The 26,810-nt window shown below is 27.7% G+C and overlaps 6 protein-coding genes and 1 non-coding gene across 12 annotated transcripts; 3 read left to right on the top strand and 4 right to left on the bottom strand.

The window, feature by feature from the left end:
* Positions 1–3,444: 3,444 nt before the first annotated feature.
* Positions 3,445–7,054, top strand: LOC122527777 (epoxide hydrolase 4-like). Of its 3 annotated transcripts, XM_043652271.1 has the most exons (8): positions 3,445–3,571; positions 3,649–3,811; positions 5,171–5,292; positions 5,721–5,845; positions 5,927–6,202; positions 6,279–6,436; positions 6,510–6,761; positions 6,829–7,054. In XM_043652271.1, the coding sequence occupies exons 2-8, from the start codon at positions 3,736–3,738 to the stop codon at positions 7,005–7,007; spliced, it is 1,188 nt and encodes a 395-aa protein (XP_043508206.1). In that variant the 5' UTR covers positions 3,445–3,571; positions 3,649–3,735; the 3' UTR covers positions 7,008–7,054. The 3 variants fall into 3 exon arrangements, with proteins under 3 accessions (XP_043508206.1, XP_043508207.1, XP_043508205.1); XM_043652272.1 differs by lacking the exon at positions 3,649–3,811 and having other exon boundaries at positions 3,447–3,571; XM_043652270.1 differs by lacking the exons at positions 3,445–3,571; positions 3,649–3,811 and having other exon boundaries at positions 4,604–5,292.
* Positions 3,917–3,998, top strand: Trnal-aag. The gene has a single exon. It is a non-coding gene; the product is annotated as a tRNA-Leu (tRNA).
* Positions 7,055–7,579: 525 nt separating the features above from the next.
* LOC122527764 (organic cation transporter protein-like) lies at positions 7,580–12,958 on the bottom strand. Its single transcript, XM_043652246.1, has 9 exons — positions 12,620–12,958; positions 9,488–9,771; positions 9,309–9,412; positions 9,060–9,214; positions 8,807–8,975; positions 8,365–8,690; positions 7,991–8,295; positions 7,788–7,924; positions 7,580–7,711 (listed from the first exon to the last, which is right to left on the bottom strand). The coding sequence occupies exons 1-9, from the start codon at positions 12,639–12,641 to the stop codon at positions 7,681–7,683; spliced, it is 1,533 nt and encodes a 510-aa protein (XP_043508181.1). The 5' UTR covers positions 12,642–12,958; the 3' UTR covers positions 7,580–7,680.
* An 89-nt stretch (positions 12,959–13,047) lies between these two features.
* Positions 13,048–17,250, bottom strand: LOC122527763 (WD repeat and HMG-box DNA-binding protein 1). 2 transcript variants are annotated; one of them, XM_043652244.1, is made up of 13 exons: positions 16,935–17,250; positions 16,612–16,726; positions 16,352–16,503; positions 16,167–16,275; positions 15,849–16,091; positions 15,566–15,781; positions 15,202–15,486; positions 14,906–15,122; positions 14,604–14,828; positions 14,294–14,514; positions 13,991–14,233; positions 13,552–13,912; positions 13,048–13,467 (listed from the first exon to the last, which is right to left on the bottom strand). In XM_043652244.1, the coding sequence occupies exons 1-13, from the start codon at positions 17,009–17,011 to the stop codon at positions 13,118–13,120; spliced, it is 2,814 nt and encodes a 937-aa protein (XP_043508179.1). In that variant the 5' UTR covers positions 17,012–17,250; the 3' UTR covers positions 13,048–13,117. The 2 variants fall into 2 exon arrangements, with proteins under 2 accessions (XP_043508179.1, XP_043508180.1); XM_043652245.1 differs by lacking the exons at positions 16,612–16,726; positions 16,935–17,250 and having other exon boundaries at positions 16,336–16,354.
* A 238-nt stretch (positions 17,251–17,488) lies between these two features.
* LOC122527765 (mitochondrial import receptor subunit TOM20 homolog) lies at positions 17,489–18,542 on the top strand. The gene is made up of 4 exons (XM_043652247.1): positions 17,489–17,716; positions 18,031–18,122; positions 18,198–18,371; positions 18,444–18,542. The coding sequence occupies exons 1-4, from the start codon at positions 17,590–17,592 to the stop codon at positions 18,486–18,488; spliced, it is 438 nt and encodes a 145-aa protein (XP_043508182.1). The 5' UTR covers positions 17,489–17,589; the 3' UTR covers positions 18,489–18,542.
* Positions 18,543–19,637: 1,095 nt separating this feature from the next.
* On the bottom strand, positions 19,638–23,444 carry LOC122527767 (porphobilinogen deaminase). Of its 2 annotated transcripts, none has more exons than XM_043652251.1 (6): positions 22,925–23,441; positions 22,394–22,466; positions 21,859–22,042; positions 21,203–21,473; positions 20,784–21,100; positions 19,638–20,704 (listed from the first exon to the last, which is right to left on the bottom strand). In XM_043652251.1, exons 1-6 carry the CDS (start codon positions 22,976–22,978, stop codon positions 20,530–20,532), a joined length of 1,074 nt encoding a protein of 357 aa, XP_043508186.1. In that variant the 5' UTR covers positions 22,979–23,441; the 3' UTR covers positions 19,638–20,529. The 2 variants fall into 2 exon arrangements, with proteins under 2 accessions (XP_043508186.1, XP_043508187.1); XM_043652252.1 differs by having other exon boundaries at positions 20,584–20,704; positions 20,780–21,100; positions 22,925–23,444.
* Positions 23,445–23,939: 495 nt separating this feature from the next.
* On the bottom strand, positions 23,940–26,804 carry LOC122527766 (BRO1 domain-containing protein BROX-like). 2 transcript variants are annotated; one of them, XM_043652250.1, is made up of 8 exons: positions 26,680–26,804; positions 26,269–26,499; positions 26,102–26,197; positions 25,843–26,021; positions 25,588–25,763; positions 25,279–25,511; positions 24,948–25,207; positions 23,940–24,008 (listed from the first exon to the last, which is right to left on the bottom strand). In XM_043652250.1, the coding sequence occupies exons 1-7, from the start codon at positions 26,778–26,780 to the stop codon at positions 24,961–24,963; spliced, it is 1,263 nt and encodes a 420-aa protein (XP_043508185.1). In that variant the 5' UTR covers positions 26,781–26,804; the 3' UTR covers positions 23,940–24,008; positions 24,948–24,960. The 2 variants fall into 2 exon arrangements, with proteins under 2 accessions (XP_043508185.1, XP_043508183.1); XM_043652248.1 differs by lacking the exon at positions 23,940–24,008 and having other exon boundaries at positions 24,938–25,207.
* Positions 26,805–26,810: the final 6 nt, after the last annotated feature.

The raw sequence follows: 26,810 nt of genomic DNA, 5'->3' as shown, positions 1-26,810 counted from the left end.
CACATTGAAGCACAAATCAAAATGCAGTCGCTACCGGAAGAGTACTCGAGCTGTTGAAGAGCCCTTCGCTATTACTGTGGAGGACTTCGCAGTGCTTGACGAATCACTCACTAATTGCGTTCGTGACATGGCCCAGAACTAACAAATGGTTTCTTCGCTTGGAAAGTGTCGATTATTTTTTCTTTTTTTTTTTCAATCTCTTTCTCTATCTCCTCTCGCTCGTATACCTACACATCCGTGCGTTTCACACGAACGTTACGAGACTTTATGAGAAAGAAAGCGTGTTAGTTGTGCGAAATTTGTTAGACAGATAGTCGATGCTTTGGAATTTGAGTTTGTACGTTAAAAATTACGTTACTTTCCGAATGAAACGTCCGCTAGACTGGATTACTGTTATTCTCTCTATTGTCCTAATGGGGGATAATCATAAGATTCTCCTTGAGAGTCTCATTACGAATCAAGGACCCCTTAATGGCTCCTATGAAACTCATTGGCTATTTAACGGCGAGGACGCGCCGATAAACGCTGAAAGATTGACGAGCTCGAGTGCGAATTTTCTCGTCAATCATTCTCCTTCTCCTTCACGACATTTTCCAACTCGCAAACTCGCAAATTACGCGAGAAGATTATAATTATAAATCCTAGAAGCTGCGTTTTAATTTACCGAATGTTCCATTTTACAAATAAAAATAAAACATAGAAGAATGTTTGGTAAGAAAGGTGAAAAGCAAACAGCATTTGAGGTAATACAGTAGCAAAAATAAAATTGGAAATTTTAAAGTTAGACGAGGCTGAGACACATCAGTCACACTATGCTCACAACTGTATCGTATTTTCATTATCATCAAATTGGACACGTAGTACAGCCACGAATTTTAACAATGGTAGCCTCACCATACTTGCCTACGTACGCCCGACACCCTTTATACGTTCCCCTTGCGGAAACGCGACGTCTCCATGGTTACAACATTGAAACCCCGCTAGGGGATGACAAAATGGAGAGGCGCAATACTCGGCTTGACAAAAGCGAAGTAGAATCCAAGAACTTCTTCGGCTACGTACTTGTATTTGAAAAGTCGAAATCTATACAGAGACAGATACGAAAACTGACAAAGTCTCACGCTAATGCATCCGCGTGATGATTAAAATTCTTTTTAAATATCTATCACATTCGAGAAAGGGGAATATCCTTTATTACAGTTAAAAATCGTCAGATTTCTTTACGAAAGCATTCGATGCATTAAGTCGTAAATAATAATTTAACAACTGAAACTGTTTGTATACCGAAATTTTAGGTAGTTTAAATGTATTTTAGTTGGCTCGATTCACTTACAATTAGCTAAACACAAACTGCTTGTCTTCATAGGCTCCGGTAAACGGGATTTTATTATATAAATATTGCCAATTTATAAAATAGATGGTTCGGCCAAAAATATAGGTAGGTACTCCAACAATTGATAAACAATATGTTATTATATAATTTCTTAAACTATACGAATAAACGTATCTAATATCTATTTCGCTACCGTAACCATTTTCTTTCTAACAGGACTACGATCACATCGTGTGTTTTGCATTAACATCGTTCAATGGTGCCCGCATTAACGCTATCTGTCATCGGAATACCATTCAACCCATGAATACTGACGACAGAACATCGGGTTTGACAAGGTTCAACTTGAAAGAAGAACCTCTGGAGATCGTATCTTTGCCTTTTCCTGAAATAATAGACTATTTTTTTCGTAGTCCAAGCTTGACAGACTTTCAACGATTCCAATACGATAATCGGATTTCGCACGACACGAAGCGAAAAGAGAAACGGCAATTGCAAATAAAGCAAACGAATAATTATTGATTGTATAATTATTAGGCATGATTATTGAACAAAATGTGAAGAAATTTTCAATCTGAGGTCAATACAGGACATTTACGTAGCGCAACAATTTGACATGGTTGTGCTTAGTTTAGACAAAGTTGAAGTTAAATGATGGAGAACTGAAGTAAAGTAAAGTAAAAGGAACTAAAGGTTAGTGGCTGGTCTGTAAACAATAGAGGATCATCGAGCAAAATGGCGACCCAATACACAAGCGTCTAATCCCGGATGAGACGACGGATGTGACGGTGGTAGCGAAGGATGACGGAGACGAAGGTGGAAGCGGGAGGAGACGCAGACGCATCTCTCGGATTACGTCTTAACAAGCTCCACGACGTTCATTTGTCTTATCCGCTCTCGCTAATGCGACAGCAGCTGTTGAAATGATTAATTCACCACGAGGATGTTCCTACGCCTTGTTCAGACCCGTACACGCGGTCGCATTCGCGCTACCACTGCTACACTCCGACTTTCCATTATGGTTCCCGTCTCGATTAATCAACTCCCTTATCGTTACTATAAATACCGTCAAATATTCAATTAAACATCGTTCACAATGACAGTCGTTTGACACGAACATACATATCACACGCACCTATTACATTTAGAATGCAGATAGAGATTATTTATCTGTTATATTACGCGTTATGTAAACAAAACCTTTTCAATCATATGTATTTGAATGTATTTTGATTTAAATAATTGATTATGAAAACGTACATATTTATTAGACTTATCTGTCGCGTTTAAAAGATGAAAATATGATATTATTGGAGCATACAATAATAATTCTAACAAAAATAATTTCCGAGGCTCGATCGATAAATCCATTCTCAATGTATACAACATTTTCTTATTTTTCAAGGTACGTTAGAATATTTAAAGATTTTCGTTCCTTTTACCTTTCAAGTGAATCTGAACGTATTACACGTATTATTACAAGTTGATAATTAAATATATACCTACGTAATTGAATAAAGAAGAACAGAGCAAACGAAAGAATGAATGGCACAAAAAAAAAAATAATGAAAACTTGAATTGTCTTCAGTTTCAAAATGACGAAGAAAGTCAGCAAGTACCTTAAGTACTTACCTACAAATACAAGGAAACCTTATTACAACTGTTTATACTTTGTCAAAACAACATTCGATCGCCAAGATCTGATTGGATTAACTTTCACTTTCCATAATTTATCTGTCGCGAAAGGAAAATGGGGGATCGGTTATTGTTACCGATCGATGACTAATCCGCTCCGCAATCGTTAGTATTCGCTACATAAGGGCGCTAACTGACTCGATTATGGTGCGGGACCGTGGAGAACAAAGGACCACCAGCGTGACAATTGAACTTCATCGTGCTGATATAAAGTTACAGATGCGAAGGGAGAAAATGAGAGGCGAATATTAAGTCGGCGTACAAAATGGCCGTCGCGAAGTGTGAAAAAAAATAGGGATGCGTTAGCTCCTCTCGCTTCTGTAGTAGGTACCACATGCTGATTCACAGAATACGATGCGCGTAGGGGGCGAAGAGCGTGGCGCGCATGCGCCAGCTACGCGATCGAAAGCTCCGCCCGAAGACTGCCTTTGTTTAATCCACGGTACCTACGCCCACGACATGTGGCCAACAAACTATGAATTTGTTTCTCGGCGGGGTCCTAATCTTGGATTGCAATACGCCACAGATTATAAAAACTATGACGTAAGTAAGAATTCAACGACGCAAATATACACCAATGAATTCAAAGTGTATTTTTTATCGCATGTACCGTAATTTAGGTTATGTAATGACGTTTTCAATGTCGTGCAAGGTTATTTTTAACGATGAAGGCTATGTACAGTAACGTAAATTTGCAGTAGACAAAAATGGGAAATTGTTGCAAATTATTAAGTTATACACAAATGAAACATGAGAGTTCGAGAGGTTCAAGTGTAAATTTAGGTATTCTATTATTTCATTTTCAATAAGTATAAAAAAGTATAGAAATTGTAATTAATGTTATAAATTGAAGATATGTAAATATTCTAAAAAAATCATTTTGTAGGTGGTAGCGTGGCCGAGCGGTCTAAGGCGCTGGTTTAAGGCACCAGTCTCTTCGGGGGCGTGGGTTCGAATCCCACCGCTGCCAATTTTTTTATATATTAAAAATTTTTATTTTTAAATTACTAATTAAAAATGAATATTATAAAATTAACATTGCTGAAATAAAAGAAATTAAACAATAATCAAAATAACTAATTCACATATTTCTTAAGCAGGTACATTAAAAACAATTTTAACATTAATAATCAAATTATTAAAATAATTGCATGTTTATATGTAAATAATATAAATCTAATGTAAAAGCATACGAATAAAATAATAGAGATAATAATAAAATCCTGCATTACCATCAACATGAAATTATCTAGTATTGATAAGGAAATAATCTGTAATAGCATTGACATACCGGTAAAATAGGTAATAGAAAAAATATTGATTCAATGATTGAATATAATCATTTAAATCATTTTTGTTTTCTAAATTAATTAGATACTAATTTCTTACACAGCAAGGCATATTCATATACCTCGTTTGTATTTCTTATAAAGATAAATTCTATTAATTACGTATTATGAAAAAGAATGGAATTAATTGAACAAAAACTATTTAAAATCAGGCGTGCATGAAATAATCATCTTAAAAAAGAATTTTGATAAACAAGAATATATTCAATGTTACGTGATAATTTCGTACAGTTGTATGTGCAATGTGTGACAAAGATGCGAACTCACAGTTCTTCGTAAACGTCACGCAAGTGTTTTTCAAGAAATAAAATTTCTAGAAACTCTTTAGTAAAATTCATTTTGACGTTCAACACGAATCCGATAAGAAGGTCCATACTTGTACTTCTCATGATGACCTCTACTCTGATCTACATAAAGATGAAAACTTTCGTCACTAATACATTGTCATCAACTTTGCTAAAAGCGGAGAGTTTTATATATGATTAACGTCGTGAATAATATCGATTTATATCTTTAGATTAAACTTTAAGAATTGTTTGATTAATTTCTTGATCACGATCGTCGATACACTATTTCAAAACGTACATTTGTACGGGTATAAATATGTACATATATATAAAGATTTGAAAATTATAAATTTATTCCAGTGTATAATTAGCATAAAATTATCACGAAGTCGCGAACATTGTTTTTGTAATAATCATGATTACAAATGATAAAATTGTACATGTATCAGTTTTGGAGATAGTTAAATTACATCTTCTTTCTTTTGTGTATGGCTTGTGCTTAATAGTGAAAAGATTTCCTAAATGGGTCTGGAATCCCAAGAAGTTTTTCATGATGCAACAACGAGATAAACCTCCACTTTGTCTCGTAGACAATAATTTAGGAACTCATTCTTATGTAAAAATCAAGGTAAGAGCATAATCTATTATAGTTCAATATCGCACATAACGTGAAAAACATTTCATTTGAAAGCATCCAAAAAATATATAATGGTGAACTCTAGCAACCTACTAGTTTGATGCACACGTTCGATTTCGATCGATAGATACGATTATAATATATTTTTAAGAGATGTCGAAAACACCTGTGTTAATTTCGTTCTTAAATATGGCGTACATTCAATTTATCTCGTGTCAATCTTTTCATTATCGTTATACCTTTTTTTTTTATTTTTTGTTATTAATTTTTCATTATTCACATTAATGACAATTTGAAATTTCTTCCCATCGAGCAAAATACATTTCTAATTTAATAGTATTAGAAAATAATAAAAATGTAGAAAACTATAAAAATCAAAATTTATTTCAAGATTTAAAAAATTTTTATTTTCTTTATAGGGTGTAAAGTTCCACTATGTAGAAGCTGGAAATAAAAATGATCCACTTATATTACTCTTACATGGATTTCCTGATTGTTGGTTGTCTTGGAGAGAACAAATACCATGTCTTGCTCAACATTATAGGTTTAAAATTCATTGTCCTTAATATTTGGTAAAATTGTAAGATTACTTTTTTTCATAACAATCTTATTCTTATTCATCCAGAGTAATAGCAATAGATTTGAAGGGGTTTGGAGACAGTGATAAGCCAGCAGCTAAAAGTTATTATAAAATACAAATTTTGATTGAAGAATTGAAACAATTTATTTTAACTTTCGGAGTAAAACAATGCAGCATAATTGGTCACGATTTAGGAGGACTTTTAGGATGGTATATGGTGGCACTATATGGGGATATGATTCATAAATTTATTGCAATTTCGTGTCCACACCCTAATTTTTATTGGAATAGGACACCTGGAGATTCCATTTTTGATTTAAAGTAGAACTATTACAACATATGTTTTCTAAAATATTTTATTTCTAACATAAATATATTCACGTATATTACTGTTTAGATGGATACATTTCAGTAGATTACCATTTCTACCTGAGATTGATGCTCTTAAAGAAGATTTATCAATCATAAATGATGCATTTCAACATCTTCAACTAAATAATACAAACAGTGAGAAAGATTATGTAGAGGCTTATAAGTATACATTTAGTAGGAAAGGTAAATAACTACAAAAGATTTTCAAGAATGTCTGTTATGTATATACAAAAAATGACAAAATGGTCAATTACAGAGGATTGGACAGGTGCAATCAATTACTATCGAAATCTTCCATTTATAAGACTTAATACAGATACTTGTGATCAAATTTCTACTAAAACTTTACTTATAATTGGAAATATGGATCCAATTGTAACAATAGAGAGTATTGTACAAAGTTCTGAATATATTAAAAACTTTAATGTGAAAATGATCTTAGGAGCACAACATTTTCCACACCAACAAAAACCAGACGTAGTAAACGAAGCAATCAAGCTTTTTATGGGTAAGTCTTTCATTTTACAAACTTTTATAAATATCACATATATTATAAAATGAATAAATTATTTTAGGTACAACAACTCATGTAGAAAAACCATCATCTAAGAATATTATGTCTTCGTGGCTTGGATCTCTTAGTAATACTGTCAAGTATGGTAACCATATGTTTGATGCTGTTCATAAAAAGACTAGTGGAGTAGTTAATGTTCTACCTAACAAAGTATTTTACTTAGGTCAAACTACAAGCTAAATTATATTTATATCTCTATTAAAGTGTAAAACCCACCAAAATCTCAACTTTTGTATTTTTATTTAAACTTTGGTCTGAGTATAACAGAAAATATTTTTCATTGCAGAATAACAAAAGATCAGAACATAGAAAAACTTAAATAATATATTTTAGACTATAAAATACTCAACAAATTAATCTTTTTACCTTAATAATTATATATACAAAGGCTGATTTGTTTTAACATGTTTTGTTTAATATTATTTACATTTTATAAATGAGGTAGTTTTAGGGAAAAAATCACATATTTTGTTCTTGTAATAATATAAATATATAAGTTTTAAGTATAGCATGAAAAGATCTGTAAAGTAACTGTATATAAAATATATTAAGACATTTACATTAGATCAAATATATTCATGATATACTACATAATTACTGTAAATAATGGTTAAAATTATTTTTTACAAAATATTGTATATATTATATATCTGTTGAAATAATTTGGTAGAATGTAAAGAATGAATTAAATTGCCAATTATAAAAATATTATATATTTATTATAATTGAAAATATATATACAATTACAACTTTTAATGTAATTTTTTTATATTAAATATATTAAATTTATTCTTTTAAAAAGCAGAGTCTGCTTCATTGTTTTACTATGTTTTTCTTTTATTAATAACTTCAATTATTTTGTTGCATCTTTTCTGATTTGTTTCCTGTGATAATAATCGGAATTTATAAAATTATTTAAAAGTAGTAATCCAAATTAAAATCATGGTACTTTATACCTACTTCCCGAAATTTTCACTATCTTCAATAGTTTCTGGTAATTCACAGTTCATTGTTTCTGGCAGTAGAAAACATAATAAAGCACCAAATAATGGTCCAAATCCAAATATTAATGGTGGTAACCAAGGTTTAATTTTTCCCTAAATATATATATAATTCAATACATTATGATTATTTATTTAATTAAATAAAAAACGAAAAATTACCATTGTTGCAATATATGGTGCAATTATACTTCCAACCCTTGCACAGACACTTCCTAAACCAACACCAACATTTCTGATTACAGTTGGAAATACTTCACTGCTGTACAAGTATATTGTTGGGAAACTAAGTGACATTCCTACAAGACCTAATGTAGCTAAAAATACTGTGAAATTTGAATTTGATATCACAGTTAGTAATAGTAAACTTGCAGCAGATAAAAGATTCCCACTTATTAAAATTTTTAAACGTGATACACGTGATATTAAAAGCAAAACTACCATAGTTCCAGGTAGTTCAGCAGCAGCTAAAAATAATAGATCAAATTTTAGACATGTATTCTTGTTAAATGAAAATAGGTATTACATAAACTTACCAGATACAGCAACATTCACAAAAATGTTACCATCAATATAGCCCATATATTGTGCTAATCCAAAGAAACAACTGCCACACACAAACCAATTAAAGCATATACAAATAGTTTTTAATCTTAGATTTGGAGTTCTGAACAAGTGTGTAATATTATATTTTTCTTTATTTTGTTTATGACGAAGTCCCACATTACTTTCATATGTTTCAATTGCTGTTTTAACATTTTCTATTGGTATTTTATTTCTACCTGCTGCTTTGATTAAAATTTGCTCTGCTTTTGTCAATTTGCCAACAGCAAGTAACCATCTTGGTGATTCAGGTATAATCCTATAATATATAAATATATGTCTAGAGTCTATTCTAACTTAATGGCAAAGAAATATTTGATATTAATAAAGTTTCTAAATCAAGAATAGTAGTATTCAATAATTAACATTACATACCAATAATATGATAATAAGAAAAGTGATGGTATGGAAACCGCCATTTGAAAACCATCCCATGTGTGCGTTAAATATGAAATTAAAGGATTCATTAAATGACCTAATAAAAATGGCACATGAAAGAGAACTGACATAATTGAACGCCATTCTATTCCTACAATCTCCATAACTATAATTTAACACATAAATTAAATTATACACTTCTATAAATCTATAAATATTATGTTATTTATATAATGTATTAATTACTTACGTAAAACAAAACTAACAAGCATAGTACCACCTGTAGCTATAGCAGAAATAAATTTAAATATTACAAATAGTTCAAACCATGGGACAAATGCACATATAAATCCAGTTAATGATTGTAATCCTAAAGCAATCATTAGAGGCTTTTTCCTACCAATTCTGAAAAAAAGAAAATTTATTTTTAGTAATTATTTTTTTTATTTATACGTATATATTTATTCTTTTTATTGCGTTGTAATAACATTTATCATACCGATCGGCCATTATACTGAACACTAAATTACCAATAAGAACGCCAAACATTATACAAGACTGTACAAAATTTGCTAATTGTTCTCTATCACAGACCAAGTCCCACTAAAAATAATTATATGTAGTATTATGGGAATTCATATATTTGAAATAGGATAATAAATTAGAAATTTAATTTACTTGAGTTATGATACTCTCTTTAAATATGCGCTTATCATATTTAAAACTTGTACACTTCTTCATGGTACCATTCCCTACATCTACATAACATTTTAATATTGTAGATTCATTAGTCGTTGAAATTGGTGCGGCACATGAAAAATTAGTTGGAGGTGCAAGAAATATAATGGAAAGTTGATGCCAAGCAACTGGAAATTTTACAAGAGACAATGCCACAGCAATAACAATATGCCATGGGCCCATCACACCCATAGCATTTTGTATCACATCTAATGGTGCATGTTCTGAAACAAAATATTCTCAATTATTTAAATATAATAATTTTATCTTATATCATCATATCAACATATCTACATATCTTAATAATTAAAATTAAAATGATAATGATTAAATTAAGTTGAAATAGAAATTGAAATTAAAATTAAAATGATAATGATTAAATTAAGTTCAAATGGAAATTGAAATTAAAATTAAAATGATAATGACTAAATTAAATTGAAATAGAAGAAATATCATATATATATAATTTGAATTATAATTGCCGCCAATAATCTCTTTATTATCGATAGATGGAAAATATTAATATTTTTGTATTTAAAATTTATTTTTAATTTAAATCTCTTCATTAATTTTTATTTCAATTAATATTATACAAATATTTATTAAAAAATATTTATACAATAACATTGGAAATATTACATGTAACTTATCAACATTGTCAAATATTCTTTTGATTAAATGATTGTAACATACAACTCTTTAATTGTAACCACAGGCATAGGCAAGGTACATGAATAAATTTTGTATCTTATGAGAGTTTCCATGCTCTGAAATACCGATATAATAGTAAAATAGTTTTTTAGCGGACTTTATGCTTAAACAACGGTAAATTGAGGAACTACAATAAGTAAAACAGTTGAAGTTGATCAAGTGGTGAATGCGCCAGAAATATGATTTTTGAAATCCATTACAGCGTTGAAATTTTTTTATAAACCAGCTTTACCTATAATAATAACAAAACTTTGTTATTTATTTAATATAAATCATTATTTTGTCATTTGAAAATTTAATGAAGAATACAAATATATCCTTATATATCTCGCAAAATTGATTAAATTTACAAACGAAAGACCACTAATTGTTAATTACTTTACAATTTCACAGAACTTTATTAGAGCAAGATAAAACTTTCCATTCGATAACTGCCTGACGTAAAAATATTGTGCGTGAATGTGAAAATATGTATATGATATCATTTAAGAAAATTATTTAACTTCATGATTTCGAAGCGGACGATTTGCAAAAAATAATTTACAATTCCTTTATTCCAAAGAATATTTGTAGAAACATTTTTTCGATAAACCAATCTTTTATAAATTCAAATTTGCGAATAAAGATAATTCATTGAAACTGTAAATTTATACATTTGGAAGAAAAAGACGTCATATCTAATTATGTTATTTTATGTTAAAATATCATATTTATCAATCAATTTTTCAATTTATCAATTTTTTAATAATCAAATATATAATAAATTTTTCATTCCAATTTCCATCGTTGTTTTAAATCGTTATATTCCTTCATTGACAAAATACTGCCATGTTCACTTCAATAAATAATTCTCGAAACAGAAGTGGCAACTTCCATATTTTTTTATTTTATTTCTCAACAGTATTACGGTGCAAAACTTGACTAAATTTGTATGATAGGATGTGACACGAAAATGATAAAAAGATCCTAAAACCCCGAAATTGTAGAACAAAGAAATTGTATGTAGGCTATTCATATATGTACCTCATCTGTGGTGTAACAGTAGTATTTATACGACTCAAATTACTGCAACATAATCTTGAAATCAGAGGAAGGTTCATATGAATTATTATAGGCGAGTGACATATGTTTGTCGAAGTATAATGTTTATTATGTACAGATATTATTTGTGTATAGTTATATGAAGTTATAATTTTTATAAATTATGAAAAAAATACGTGTATAAACATTTAAATTTCTAATGCGCGAACTACGTATGCATCTGAAATAAAATTCAGAGACGTTCGGAAAATGAGTATAAATAGATAGAAGGAAAATAACAGCAAGTTTGATAAACATATTTTTAAATATTTGGAATTCACAAATACTTTTTTTACAATTGCATTGATTCTGATATATTTCGAACTATTATCTAAATTAATTAGATAAATCTTTGCAAAAAAATAATTTATATCATTGAAAAATAAAATTCAGTAATAAATATAATTACATAAATATTCATCAATATTTTTTTCATTTTTATACATTTCGAACAATTTGGAAATATAGAAATCACAGACGAGGTCTATGATCGTAGAAACATAACAAATAAACACTAGATATTGTAGAAATATACATTTCGTTGTGTATATTTCGTATGAAAAATACATAAGTATCAACATTAGGTCATTAGTAATTCATGGATAGATCATAGATCATGTCATGTAACTCCATACATAATGTATTTTACATTATAAATGAAGTAATAAATTTTGGTCTAAAACGCAGTTAAAAATTAAAAATTTAGAAATAATATTGTAAAATTAAAACTTACGTGCTATACTATTTCATGACAAATTTATTTTTTATGCAACAAAGAAAGTTTATCTTTTTAGTTTTTAAATTATATTTCTTAAAATGAAAATTAATTACTATAATTAATTTAGATCAATAAATTGACAAGTTTTATGGATAAAATTTTAATTTAACTAAATTTAATGCATACTTTTTTTCGTGATTCCAAAATACATAGTTTTTTTTATTATAAATGATTACTTATAACTAAACACATATAGGTTTTTATTATAAATTATTACTTACAACTACAAAAGTTAAAAAGAATATGCCCTTTTTAGAAGTAAAATAGAAATAAATTTTTATATTTTATATTATGTATAAAATCTATCAAAAATATGTTTCTCTTACAACGATCTTTTAACGTTTTAAGTTTAACAGATATAACAAATTTCAATTATTTTTTCGTATGTGTGTCTCGGTAACGCCGCAGTATCGTATCACAAAATTGGAAGTATATTTAGATTCAGTCGTGTTTGAAAGACTAGCATGAATAAATGTAGAACCTTGCCAAATATATCAACTTACCTTTCATTGCCCCCTCGAGCATTGTATTTGAAAATTTTTGTCGAATTGTTTCAGTTTATACACTTACTACTGCACGATGCTACGCGTATCTAAGTTTTAAAAGCCTCAACTCTTATTGAAAGGCTGGAACAAACTGAAAGAAGTTTCAATACTATTCTTTATCTGTTTTAGTGATCTAGATCGCAAGCAATGGTACCGACGGCAAGTAAGATAAAAATATCAGATTAACAGATATCTACTTTATCAATATCGTTGATTGTGTATCTCGTGCATATCTTTTAAATCATTGACATGCTTAAATACTGTAATTAATTGTAATGATTGTGACTTAACATCAAACAACAAATATGAATTAATATGAACATGCTTTAAAATAGAATATTGTGACATTTATTTTGTCTAACATAGTAAAAAAATAGTAATAATTCTGATACAAATTATTATAAATATTAATTGTATAAAGCTATAAAGCTATATTTTTTTACATTTGAAATAAATTTATTTTTCAAATGCAAATGAATTAAGTATTTTACTCGAGAATCGTTTTGGTTCGTTATTTTTCTCACTCTCCGGACTTAATTTTCTTTTTTTTGATTCCGAAGTCTCCGGAGTTTTATTATTTTGTGAACCTATATTCTTCTCTTTATATCTTGCCAAGGCAGTTTTTGTTAAATCAGCAGCACTTAACTCAGGAAACTCTTCTTGTAAGCTCTTTTTATTTTTAGCGTACCAACTAATAAACGTTTCTCTTTTTGGACCATCTTTTGCTTCTTTCGTCTTTGACTTTAAAGGTATGGTTGTTGTTACTTTTGGAGGTTTCTCTGGAGTTACTTCTAATCCAGCTAAACCTGTTTTATATTAAAAATAAAAAGTTCAAGTGAATAATATAATTAAAATAAAACAATTCCTTTTTTTTATAACAATAATAATACCCTTCGTCGCTGGAGAATTAACGTTTTTTAGAAAGGGATTACTTCTTTTTAGTGATAATGCTTCACTCATAGATAATGGTTTAATTTCTATATCTGGCTTTTTTGTAATAGATAATGAAAGTGTGGATTCTTCAATATCATTATTCAATTCTTCATCGTCGCTTTTATTTTCGTCGTCTTTACTTTCGATTTCTTTCTCTTTTTCTTCTTCTTTCATGTCAGCAATCGATTCTAATTTATTAGATAAAGCAATTCGATTTATTCTTCGTGCATATTTAATTGCCAACTCTATAACTTTTTCTGAAGCAATTTGTTCACATAATTCTACCGCTCGATACTCCAAATTATTTCGGCAAGCGAGCTAATTAAATAAAACAAATAAATATGTAGAAAGATATACTAATCTTTAAATATAATAAATAACAAATATTAAATTTACCGCAATAAGAGACAATACTGCTTCATTTTCTTCCGATGGATCGGTTCCCAACTTCCATAATTTTAGTTCTTTTTCCGTTTTTTCACTTTCAAGTTCACAAAGCGGTAGAGATAATGATACTTCTGAAATTACTGGTCGTGGAGTAGTTGGAGGATAATGGCTTCCTTTGCACAAAACACAACGAGCGATACTTTGTTGTTCACTTATCCCAATTATGAAATAATGGTCTGCTTTACCCTTAGACTGTTTTAAATTTATTAATACAATGAACTGAATGTAACATACAGAAATATATTTATTCACCTGTTCATTCATATCACTGGCCACTCTCCACAAAGACGATTTTTTATTATATACTCTAATAACATCATCAGCATCCATTATTACAGGAGATCCAAAATCAGTAATTCCTAACCACATTAGTTCTGATGATGGTGACAAAGGAAGACGCAGTGTTCGACTAATTAAATTTAATCCTCGAATTTGAATGAACAATAAATTCATACACTGATCTCCTGATGTTCCTATTCAAATATTTCGAGTTCATCAAACATTTGTTAGAAAATAAAAAATAAAAATGATACAGTAAAAAGAAACAAAGTAAAAAAAATACCTATTCCATTGTGATACGCAAGTACTAAATTATTATTCAGTCCATTCATTGCTACTACAGGACCCGGCAAAGCTATGATTTCACGCTGCGTGCCTCCTACAGTAAATATTCTTAAATGTCTTCTAGAGCTTGCAAGTGCTACAAAATTATTACCAGCTGCAATACAGTGTCCTTCTTCATCTTCAGGAAGATCTAAAGACCATTCCTTATTTCCAGAACCCCAACCTATTTTCAATTTAATTATGATTACTTAAATAAATTAAATAAAAAAGTAATAATTACTAAAAAGTAAAAATATTAACCTTGTAATGCTATTACAACAAGTTTACTTCGTGTGTCACTACTTGATGGACAATTCAATGCAAATGCCTCTGTTGACAAAGCAGCTATTGTATGTCTTAAATAATTATTGATATGCATACTACGATGAACTGTCGCATCATGAAATTCTACTTCAATACTAGATTCATCTCCATCTTCAGAAGTAAAACATCTTACCATACCTATATCATTCCATACCTATATATGAAAATTAACATTTTAATATATATGTATGTATTTGTATATATTTAACAATAACACAGTAAAAAAATTTTACCATAAATCGAGATAATAAATGTAGTGGCGATGAACTAGGTTGAAATGGTGGCTGTAAATGGACTTCAGGTACAAAAGTATTTACATCATGTAATTTTTCAGACTCTACATCAGAATGACTTTTTTGATCATCCTCACATTCTATTGATGCTTTGATTTTGTTTAGAGATATAACAGTCTCACCATCATCATCATCATCTTCTTCTGGAATATCAAGATTACTATTTTTGACATCTTCATTTGTTTCTAAAGTTAATTCATTAGTTGTTACACTATCAGGCACTATCTAAACACAAAAAATCTAATAAAGATTACCCTTCGAAGAACAAAATAATAACAAAAATGTATGTTTTACATATACTTACAACATCAACACATCCTAATTGACCTAAAGTATCACAGAATGCAATTTCATCTGATTTATCAATGTTCCAAGATAATGCTGTGATTTTAGTATTCTGTTGATGTTCAATATAGCCAATTAATTCTGCATTTTGTACATTCCAAACAATTATTTCTCCTTGTACCGAACTAGCAGCTAATAATGTGCCACATTCAGAAAACTTACATATATTAATTTCCTAAAATGGAGATAATATTATAGAATACATGTTATATTAAATAAAATATTGAAATAAAAAAACGCACAGTTTTTATATTAATACATTTTAAACGAAATGATTCCTTCCAAGAAGATCTTTCAACAATAATTACATCCTTTACATTGGGATATGCAAGATATCTTCCATCTTTAGGATGAAATGAAGGCACACCATATGTTTTAGCTGTAAAAAATGAGTTACATCTGGACACAACATTTGTCCAAATGTTTACAACCCGCTTTTCTTTAATATTCCATACTCGTATTGAACCATCTGCGCTTGACGATGCCTGCAAAAATTAAATATTGTAAGTATAAAACTAGAAAATATATTAAGAACTTGATAATGAAACTTGGTGTTTTACCACAAACTCTTCTTTTGGATCCAAAGACAAACCTAATATAGGAGCCTCATGACCTATTAATTCTATGTTATTCGATGTACTAATATCAGTAACTTGAATTCTCATATCACTACAATATAATACATATTAAGTAAACTAATATATCAACTATAATAATATAAATTATTACATTATGTTTTATATACCATCCTCCTGATACTATAATATTACTGTCTTTTGTTGTTGCTAATGCTGAAACAGGTGCTGAAAATCTAGTAACTATTCCTTCTTTTTCAAGATCCGGATAATTAAGAATTTGGACTGTATTATTATCATTGCCAACAAATATTTTTCCATTCTGAAATCATTAAAAGATTATAAAACTATATTTTAAAAACTAATAAGTATTAGAAAAGAATTAAAAATTATATTATAATTAACATTTTCATTTAATATATGTGTATACCTTTGATACAACTGATATAGCTTGTTCTGAGACACAGCTTGCACTCGGATCATCATCCATTAGATTCAACCAATATCGAACATCTCCATCAGATCCACAAGTGATAAGTCCTTTGCTAAAAATATGAATGTTATTTTCTTAATTATATATTTCTTCATAATGTTTTGAATACTTTAAACTTTTTCCTATTTTTCTATATTTTTAAAAAATTCTAAACAAAAGAATTAATTTAAGAATGTAAAGAAATTGCCTTTGAAATAAAAAAATATTTCTATTAAAAATATTAATAAAGAATATTAATTTGTATTTATAACTTTGCTTACTTTTCACCAATAAAATAACAAACATCCGTATGTCCCTCTGGATGCGCATAACGCATGGGTTTTTTTATTAATGGCATTTTCTAATAAACTGACCCACAACTTTACATATAATCGGATAATACATCAAGTAGCTAAAATTTTTCATTAAAAACTCGTGGTTCTTTACACCTGTATTTTGGCGCGCATTCTCTAGCCGTACGTATATTCGATTCGGAATTTAGCAGATTTTCTTGTGTATTATCAAAAAACTTACTCAAATTTTTATTTTTTATTTAGTTTAAAGGTATAATTAAAAAAATTAACTCTGAATATTTTAAATTTAAAAGATCTATATACAATACAAAGCAAAAAAATATTTACAAGTTAATTCAGTTCAATTAGTTAATTCAAGTTTTACAAGTTAATTCAGTCAATTAGTTAATTCAAGTTTAATATAAAAACAATAAAATGAAGCAAAATGGAAAGGAGTCAGAATGGACTGGTTTATGAATCTAGGGAATTTTTCAATGTTAATGCAGCAACCTGATGTTAAAATATTTTTTCTGTAGCTAAATTCCGTACATTTGGTAGCAGACGCAGCCTTTTCTAGGGTGGCCTATGTGCAACGAGGAGTTTGTAAATTTCGTCATTATAAGATATAAATTTCTCTATTAAGATGACCATGATTTCGAAAGCTGCAGTGGGTATTGCTGTTGGCATAGCTGGAATATTTGTTGGATATTGCTTTTATTTTGATCAGAAACGTCGTAGCGATCCAGATTTCAAAAAGAAATTGCGTGAACGTAAGTTAAGCTATAGTATCCTAAATAGCTGATTTTTCTAAACCATGTGATGCATGTTTCATTGATGCTATTTAGGATTGTATAAAAAAGGACTTAGAATATATGTCAGACGTTCTAATGACAACAATGATTCATAAAAGATAATTAATTACTTTTAGAAAATTATATTTTTTGTTTCATTAAACTTCATTCAATTCACTGCTAATGTTCTGAAGTCTAGTTGATTTAGAATTTAGAAATAATATATCAATATATAACTTATTTGATATTATATTAAATATATGAACCTTGTTAATATTATTTCATATTTATAGGTAGAAAAGCAAAGAAACAAGCTCAGAGTGCTACTTCAAAAATCCAAGATTTAAAAGATCATGAAGTTGTACAAAGATTTTTCTTACAAGAGGTAATATTATATTTTCTAGCAAATATAAGTATTTTAATTTTTCGTTTATCACATTATATTTAATATGTCTTAAAGGTCCAACTAGGAGAAGAAATGCTTACATGTGGTGATATAGAAGGAGGAATTGAACATTTAGGAAATGCGGTTGCAGTTTGTGGACAGCCTGCACAATTGTTACAAGTTCTTCAAAAGACACTGCCACCACAAATTTTTCATCTTTTATTACAGCGATTACAACCTATTAGTCAGGTATGTAATTAAATGTAATTTTTAATAGGGGTAATGAAAGGGGAAAATTTGGTTTTTCACTTATTGTTACAGAAACTATCAAGTCAAATTGCAATGGCTGAGGAAGATGTTGAGTAAAATATTATGCAAATTTCGTTGAATATTTCAAAAAATAAAATCGAACTATTAGTAGAAAGTGTATGTTTTTTTCGATGATATAGACATCTGTGTGACTTTAATCTGGTCAAACTTTTTAATTATATGTCTTGTTCTCCTTAACTAGACTTCCATATTCCTTAATTGTATATTGTTAATTAAAACTGTGTTACTTATATGCATTTAAATTATAAATGGAAGAAATTTTTGTATTAATTTCTAAATATAATTTCTATTTAAAAATTTTATCAACTATTTTTAAAGTTATGACTGCTACAATAATGAGTTATAGTGTGCAGACTATGTATATGTTAATTAAAATGGCAGCAGATGCATAAATGGCACAAACTATAGAAAGGTGTCTAGTCACACAAGATTTTCTTTATATATCTCTTTATACAATATAACTATAATAAATTGTTGTTAAATGTTTCACAATTTTAAGAATGAGCAGAATTATAAAAGTAATTAAGGAGCAAATTGATCTTATTTTAAAAACTAATATAATTAGTCTTGTAGATATTTCAAAATAATTTTATGTATTGGTTGTTGTAGCATGTTAAAATATTGCTCCCTTAAAAAGGAATTCATGTGAAATGTGATCTTAAATAACATGTTATTTCCTAGAAGCATTTATATGCTTCTTAATAACTAAAAATACTATGACTATATATATGAATATATTTTATAGAATTTGCATAAACTTAGGCAAATATATATTCTACCTTGTGAATATGAAATTAATATTCATATAATAGATGTATCATTATAAGCATATGTATATGACATTATTTTCAACGGTACTCACTAGCATACTACTCACTTTATAATTATTTTTTGTATAAAGAATGTTCTATTCTTATAAACTAAAGGCAATAAAAAAAAAATCTGTTTATATCTTAGTATCAAGTAAAAACTGTTTTTCTTAAAAAAAAAACTATTATATGGAGATAAATAAATGTTATTAATAAAAAAAGAAGAAATATACACAGTAATACCTTTCCACTAAAAAATTCAAATATATTTTAATGCAATTTCTATTTAATTATTTCAAAAAAGGAGATGTAATGTCATAATTGAAAATTGGAAATATTTTTTATAAAAAAGTTTTCTTTTAATAAAACAAAATACAGTATACAATATTTTATATCCTTTAATGTCCCTCAATATATAACATAGTAACTACAATGTACAATATTTTACAAATATTATTTCTATTTATTTCATTGACTCATTAACCATGAAGCTATCTGATCAGTTACCATTGCTATATAGATAGCTTTCAATCAAAGTATGTACAAATAATTCCCTTCACATCAGAGGAAATAAATGAACATGTACCTTGAATAAAAGTCAAAGGAAGCAAAAAAATATCAAAAAAGATAAGTCTCCATAATAAGACTAAAAAACGAGAGATCATAATGAATAAGTATGATCATCAATTTGAAACGAATCGTCTTATCCGAACACTATTTAATAACGAATTAATTTATTATTATTGATTACCAAATTAAAATATAAACTATAATTTTTTAATATCTTTCATGATATACTGTTTCATAAATATATTCATCACAATATTTATATTAATATAATTAGTTTTCTTGATAATGATTTTTTGTTTTAAAAAAATAGAATTATTTATATATATATATAAAAAGTTCAACTTCATTTAAACATAGTAATAATAAAAATTGTCATAAATAGTACAACATTCTGCATAACTTCAAAATTATAATATGGCAGTGTATAGCTTTTACTTAAACTGTATTCAATATTACAATCAATTCTGCCCAATTCATTCTACATTTATAAAAAAATAAACATAATATAATCTGAGCAATTAAATATAGTTAATAAACGCTATATTATAGAATTTTAAGCCAGATCTTATATTTTTAAAATCACTGAAACATCAGAATTAAAATTTGTAAATTATATATATTCTTCCAATATATCTATTGTGTTCTTAAGATTCTTTTTCATCATCAAGAAAAACTAATTTTTATATTGTTTATTAACGCTATTTTGAATTTAAAATTGTATTTCTTGCTTCTGCCATTACATCTAGAGCATTTTTTTCTATAAGAACTTTTCCAAGATCTTTACCAAGCTGTTCAGCACCCAAAAGACTTAAATTGCTTACTTTGCCAGGTGCAACACTGCAGTATAATTGTGGTTCTCGATATGGACACTTTCTGTCATATAATAAATGAAAATTATATAAATAATAATATATTTATTAATTTTATTTATAAATTTGATATATTCACTTACTTTGGAGGTTCTCCATCATCATCAGGCATATAAAGTTTACTTTCAGAAGTACCTTTGACAAGTTTCTGCCCATCTAAAGACCATACAGCTCCAGTAACAGTAAGAATTTTATTTTTTAAAGTTGAAGAAACAGCAACTGGTGCTGAGCAGCCACCACCTAATGTCTTTAGAAAAGAACGTTCACAAACACATCTTAAAGTTGTTTCTATATCATATAATGGCTCTAAAAGAGACAATATTTTCCAATCTGTTTCTCGACATTCAACTCCTAATGCACCTTGTCCAACAGCATATAATGCTTCTTCTGGTTCCAACAGCTGTCAATATTAAAATACAATATACAATAAAAATACAGAAATATATGTAAGAATTTTGTAAATATTTTAATAATTTTAAGAATTTTGTATAATAAAAATCACCTGACTTATTCTATTCTCCCAATTCAATCTTTTTAAACCAGCAGCTGCCAAAATAATTGCTGCAAAAGGTCCATTTTCGTCATCTAATTTCCTTAATCTAGTATTTAAATTTCCGCGAATATTTTCCACTTTTAAATGTGGCATATTTCTAGCCAATTGAGCTGATCTACGTAATGAACTAGTACCAATCACACTACCTTCTGGCAGAGTAGACAATGTTTTATCTTTGTATTTTTTAGACATAACAACTGCATCACGTGGATCTTCACGTCTACAAAAATATTTTAATTAACGAAAGCTTTATTTCATTTAATGTAACTCAATGTATAAAATACATTTACAATTATGAAAAGGATCAGATATCATAATAACATTTTCTTCTATTAAATATAAATAAAAGAAATATTAAAATTAAATAAAAGTGTCTGATATAAAAAATTTAGTCAAAATGTTTTTATAAGGATTATGTCTATTTCATATATGCAGTATGTTTCTTTAAACAAATGGTAATTTCATATACTATATGGTAATGGTATGGAATAATATGGTAATTTTATTGCTAATTTAAATTTCAGATATACAACATTTTGGAATAGCAGAACACTAGTAGAATATCATAATAGTCTGCAATATTATTAACCTTGTTTTATACTTACTTTAATATTGCACCTAGCGCCATTCCTTCTGGTAATGATGTTGGTAAATCTTTTAATGAATGTACTACAAAGTCAACACGACCACTTTCAAGTGCAAGTTCTAATTCCTCTGTAAATAAAGATTTTTCTCCAATTTTGGGTAAAGATTTATCTAAGATTTTATCTCCTTTAGTTGCCATCGTAACTACAAAATCATCATTCAAAAGTTTATTAAAAAATCTTAATGGAAACAAATTATTTGTATATAAAGATATAATCAAACAATTATATAGATATCTCTTACATAAGTTTGAATATTATGTCTACTACATCTATACATTACATGAGACATTACATTTTGAGATATATGTATGTATACATGTGTGTAATGATTATTAATAATGACAATATAAAAAGATTTAAAAAAATCTAATGTGGCAATGTAGAAAGATATGTGTATATTTATATGTATTAGAATAAACAAATGTATGAACATATTTTAATAAAAAAAATGTTAATATTTGAAATAAAAATTTGTAAATATAATTTCACTTACCTATTTGAAATTCTGTTGTTGGATGATATTCCTTTAAACATTCTATTACATATTTTGTTTGTTTCAAAGCCAACTGAAATAATTATGACATTCAATTTCATTTTTTATAAAATTATATTTTTATTATAATATTACATTATATTAGTAAAAGATGTAGTATAAAATAAATATCAAATACATACTAATATATAAGGCGTAAAAAATACTATGTTAAAAACTGCTGACTAATGTAGAGTCAAAAGGAATAATCACAATATCTTACAAATCATGTATTATGACATTCATATCACGCATGATATGTAATTGTTAAAGTTGAAAAGTATTATTTTACGATAGAATTATAAGAAAAATATTCTTGTATTTTTAAATATAAACACAAACCGCATTTATTTAATTATCATTGTTATTATTATTTTCGAACACTAAAATAAAATTTTTGACGTATTAATTAATGCTATACTTTGTATAGCAAATTCATACTTTCCCTTTTCTTAAAATATACAGATAAGATATACATGTTTATACATTTACCTCGCTTTTCCGAGATCCAACTCGAATTATATCACGTATATCTGTGCTTGTCATTGTGATAATTTAAATACTACACTTTCCATATGTTAATTACAATATAATATTATCAACAATAATTATTATATAACAAGCTTATTTGGAATGTTGCAAATACACATACATTTATGCCCAAGGGTCATAAAGAATTGAATTAGGTCAAAGACACGAATAACTTTCACTCTACTTGCAAGTAATCTTTAACAAGAACATATAGCAATTTCAATTGTTTAAAAGAAAAAATTGCATATTTCGGAATTCTCGTGTCTATTATACAAAAGTTTGAAGATTATTTCACAGTTACTGACACTGCAGCAGAACGTGAATATAATTAAAAATATATATATGGAAGAAACTACATCCTCGTGAATGTCATTCTTCTACTATATGAAGCAACACTGGACAAAATGATTTCACTGGAAGTGGAATCGCACTCACACTGTAGTTACGAGTGTTACGTACGCATGCTATCTATGCAATCGTGAATTGAATTGAATGATATAAGGCATTGACTAAAGGTAGGATAGATGTAATATAATACAGAACTTTATGTCTCACGTTCTAAAATACCGACCTCGAAAGCAATTAGAGAATATTGAAACCTTCATCTATGCTGAAACCTCAGATTTAAAACTACAAAGTATAATAAACTTCATGTTTTCATACGATTAATCATATATTGAAAGCATTAGAACTGATGCTTTCAATTATGTCTATGCTCAAATTCGAGTTAAATTTTGAATGTAGTTCTAGAATTTATAAATCTTTATCGAAGATTGAATAGATTATAGAAAGAAAATTGAAGGTCTAATTTGAAAAACATAATTATAGAGGATCATAAATCAAAACTTTTAATTGATATTTTTTGTAAACGAAAATTCGATCAATTAAAATATTAGTTAAAATATTGTAGCAGTGAGAAAATAGAACTAATTATTATTTTTATCACACTTTTAGTTACAAAAAATATATACACAGATGAGGTATATGTATCTATTCTTGTTGCATACTAGCTCTCCTTGTCTATGGACAAGTGGAATTCTGCCATCTATTGAACAGAATAAAATTTAAATTTACCAAATTGATAGAAATAGCGCGATATTTAAGCGAAAGAAACTTTTCATAAAATTGTATATTTCTTTTTATAAGATTGTATGTTGTACAAATTGTTTACAATAAAAATTACGTTTTTTAATAAATAGCATGTTTTATTTTGTGAATTTTAATTCGCAGTGTTTGAAAAATTTTAGTTTACATTAAAAAACATAAACATATACATATATGTAATTAAAAATATATAGATAAAATTCGAATTAATAATTAGTAACATTTGTCTACATAGCTTTAATAAATATAAAACAAATTTCTCTTTATATACAATATCAATACTATATTGTAGATACATAAGATACCTTTTTTGTAAAAATAGATTTCATAGAAAACAGCTTTATTTTTTTATTATATATATTTCCGCGATAGAAAGATAGTTTTTGTTATCATATTTCATAGTATTCTAATTTTTTAGACATTGACTAGCTTATATAGTGACATAAAAATAACAAAAAAAAACAATTTATCATTAATATTTTTCTAATTTTATACAAATAAAATGGTAAAAACATCTTATGTATTCAATAGAAAAAATATAACAATTACATTATACACACATTATATTTAAATTGCACAAATGTAAATGATAATTAATTAATATTAATAAAATAAAGTGTGTATTTTATGTTAAAATATTTCTGTTTATGTTAATAATTTAATTCGTGCAGTAATCCTTAATCAAAATTAAGACTAGTAATATTATAATATATAGTATATTATTTAATACACAAGCAACATCATTTAAATGCTAATTGAATACTATATTGTCAATTTGCATTTTACTAAATGCATGTGCAAATTTTAAAAAATAAATTATATAGAATTTTACAATGACATTTTATATCTGAATGATAAAAAAGCATTAAATCTTATTTACCAGCAATATTTATTTATTGCAGTAAACATCCACTTGCATTCTTCGGATCTTTGGTAGTTTGATGAATTGAATCTTCTTTAACAGGAGGTAAATTTTGCTCTTTTTCTAGTTTGGCTGGGTTTAATCCAGATAATGTTCTATATACATTCAAGTTCCATAGAGGATGATGTGATTGCATTTGAAAATCAATAGGACTTACTAAACCAAAAGTAGCTTTCGTATCCAATGTTGGAACCTCTCCTGGTATCAGATGATGATAACTTCAAAAATATAAGTATTAAAATTAAATCTTATTCAAAAATGGCATATTTTAATTTGATGTAACACTTACATTAAACCATTTTCACGGTTACATTTATCAAGAGTAAGTTTTACTATAGGTGCTAATCGTTTAAATACGGCATGCTGATCTGGTTTTACTCTAGGTGCTGGTCCATTTATTTTTCCATATTCCTGGCATAACATCTTCGCTTTCTTTAAACATGCTTCACTTTCCTGCAAGGCTTTAATTGCCTCTCCGCATTTATCCATAGCTAATAAATTCTCACCACAATAATTGTAAGCCTAAAAAGTTTAATTTTAAGTTTAAAAGAAATTTTAATCTTTTCATATTAATTTTTTTTCTCAATAATTTGTTTACATATGATTGATAAAATGCTGCTTTAAGCTCCAGATATTTAATCCACTGTGCTGAGATCTCTGGTTTGAATGGGCGTAATGTATTAGCAGCATCCAGAAATAATTTACTTGTTTCATTAGCTAATGCTGATATTAAACTGGCATTATGTTTTAATTCCACCGCTCTAGCTACTGTTACTGCAATATGATGGAAATAAAACTTTAAATATATTTATGAATATTTAAATAATAATTTAAATAATATTCATTGTATAACCTTCTTGTGCTTCTGCTGTACATTGATTCACATATGCATTTATTATTCTTGGATCCAAATCACTTCCTAATGGCGGAGGATTTGCTAATTGTGGTAAAAATTCTGTTTGTACAAAAGTAAATATACCCGCAGCCCGTCTCAACATAGTATGTACATCCTTTGCTTCATTCATAGTTATACTAAATTATAATGCATAATGTTTCTAATAATATTGTTTACTTCACATTTATGATTATTATATGTAATTATTTACACTTACTCATCCTTAGCAGCAATCATTGCAGCATGTTTCATAAACCAAAGTCCTACATTCATGCTTATATTAGCTGCTTCATAAACAGAATCAGCGCTGGAACTATAACAAATATTTTACATAATACAGTGAAACTATGCTTCAGATTAAATAGATATAAAAGAATATATTACTAGGTATTTGATCCCAATAATGTATGTGTCCATTTATATACAATAACATTTCTAAGTTTGCTAGGATTAGGTCTGCCAACATGTTCAGATTGCTCTGCAGCAGAACTTATTTCCCATATAAATCCATATAATAAGCTTAAATAGCTATGAAAAGCTGGTTCTATGGTATCGCTTGAATTATTTGGATTTTTTATTAATTCCAAGAGACGACTTCTTGATAATTTTAGATCGCTGTAACGAACCAATTGTTATGTTAATATTACAAATAATATTAATAAATTTATATTTTGATATTTGAAATGAATTCTTTATAATACAATGATATTTAAAACATTTATCGACCATATTTATACATTTTCACTTACAATAATTGAATACATTTGGTTTACTTTCTCTAAAGATATAGCTAACCTGCATAGTTTTCTTGTAGCATCAGTAGGATCAGTTATTTTTAATTCGAATTTTTGATTTGTCGTAGCTTTTAACACGTTACGATGAAACCAATGCGCCATTCTGCTAACAATTTGAATTAAAGTATTCTC

The sequence above is a fragment of the Frieseomelitta varia genome, unplaced genomic scaffold (assembly GCF_011392965.1).
Source record: "Frieseomelitta varia isolate USP_RPSP 00005682 unplaced genomic scaffold, Fvar_1.2 scaffold_231, whole genome shotgun sequence".
In the NCBI taxonomy this organism is placed as follows: domain Eukaryota; kingdom Metazoa; phylum Arthropoda; class Insecta; order Hymenoptera; family Apidae; genus Frieseomelitta; species Frieseomelitta varia.
Note: the sequence above shows the minus strand (reverse complement) of the source record. Positions and strands in the feature narration are given on the sequence as shown.

Bases quoted from the DNA above. Each gene is read 5' to 3' on its own strand.
- LOC122527767 (XM_043652251.1), bottom strand. From the start codon at position 22,978: ATGACAAGCACAGATATACGTGATATAATTCGAGTTGGATCTCGGAAA. The intron at 22,043-22,393 runs GTAAGTGAAATT...ATGATTTTGTAG, and splicing joins AACAACAGAATTTCAAATAG to TTACGATGGCAACTAAAGGA. The intron at 21,101-21,202 runs GTGATTTTTATT...TAATATTGACAG, and splicing joins GGGAGAATAGAATAAGTCAG to CTGTTGGAACCAGAAGAAGC.
- LOC122527766 (XM_043652250.1), bottom strand. From the start codon at position 26,780: ATGGCGCATTGGTTTCATCGTAACGTGTTAAAAGCTACGACAAATCAA. The intron at 26,500-26,679 runs GTTAGCTATATC...GGTTCGTTACAG, and splicing joins GCTACAAGAAAACTATGCAG to CGATCTAAAATTATCAAGAA. The intron at 25,512-25,587 runs GTAAACAAATTA...TAAACTTTTTAG, and splicing joins CAGCATTTTATCAATCATAT to GCTTACAATTATTGTGGTGA.
- LOC122527763 (XM_043652244.1), bottom strand. From the start codon at position 17,011: ATGCCATTAATAAAAAAACCCATGCGTTATGCGCATCCAGAGGGACAT. The intron at 15,123-15,201 runs GTAAAATTTTTT...TTTCATATATAG, and splicing joins ATTTATTATCTCGATTTATG to GTATGGAATGATATAGGTAT. The intron at 14,234-14,293 runs GTGAATAAATAT...AATTTAAAACAG, and splicing joins CCAGTGATATGAATGAACAG to TCTAAGGGTAAAGCAGACCA.
- LOC122527777 (XM_043652270.1), top strand. From the start codon at position 5,080: ATGATTACAAATGATAAAATTGTACATGTATCAGTTTTGGAGATAGTT. The intron at 5,293-5,720 runs GTAAGAGCATAA...TTTTCTTTATAG, and splicing joins ATTCTTATGTAAAAATCAAG to GGTGTAAAGTTCCACTATGT. The intron at 6,437-6,509 runs GTAAATAACTAC...GGTCAATTACAG, and splicing joins GTATACATTTAGTAGGAAAG to AGGATTGGACAGGTGCAATC.
- LOC122527765 (XM_043652247.1), top strand. From the start codon at position 17,590: ATGACCATGATTTCGAAAGCTGCAGTGGGTATTGCTGTTGGCATAGCT. The intron at 17,717-18,030 runs GTAAGTTAAGCT...TCATATTTATAG, and splicing joins CAAAAAGAAATTGCGTGAAC to GTAGAAAAGCAAAGAAACAA. The intron at 18,123-18,197 runs GTAATATTATAT...TATGTCTTAAAG, and splicing joins AAAGATTTTTCTTACAAGAG to GTCCAACTAGGAGAAGAAAT.
- LOC122527764 (XM_043652246.1), bottom strand. From the start codon at position 12,641: ATGCTCGAGGGGGCAATGAAAG. The intron at 8,296-8,364 runs GTAAGTTTATGT...TATTATTTTTAG, and splicing joins TGTGAATGTTGCTGTATCTG to CTGCTGCTGAACTACCTGGA. The intron at 7,712-7,787 runs GTAGGTATAAAG...TTATTATCACAG, and splicing joins GATAGTGAAAATTTCGGGAA to GAAACAAATCAGAAAAGATG.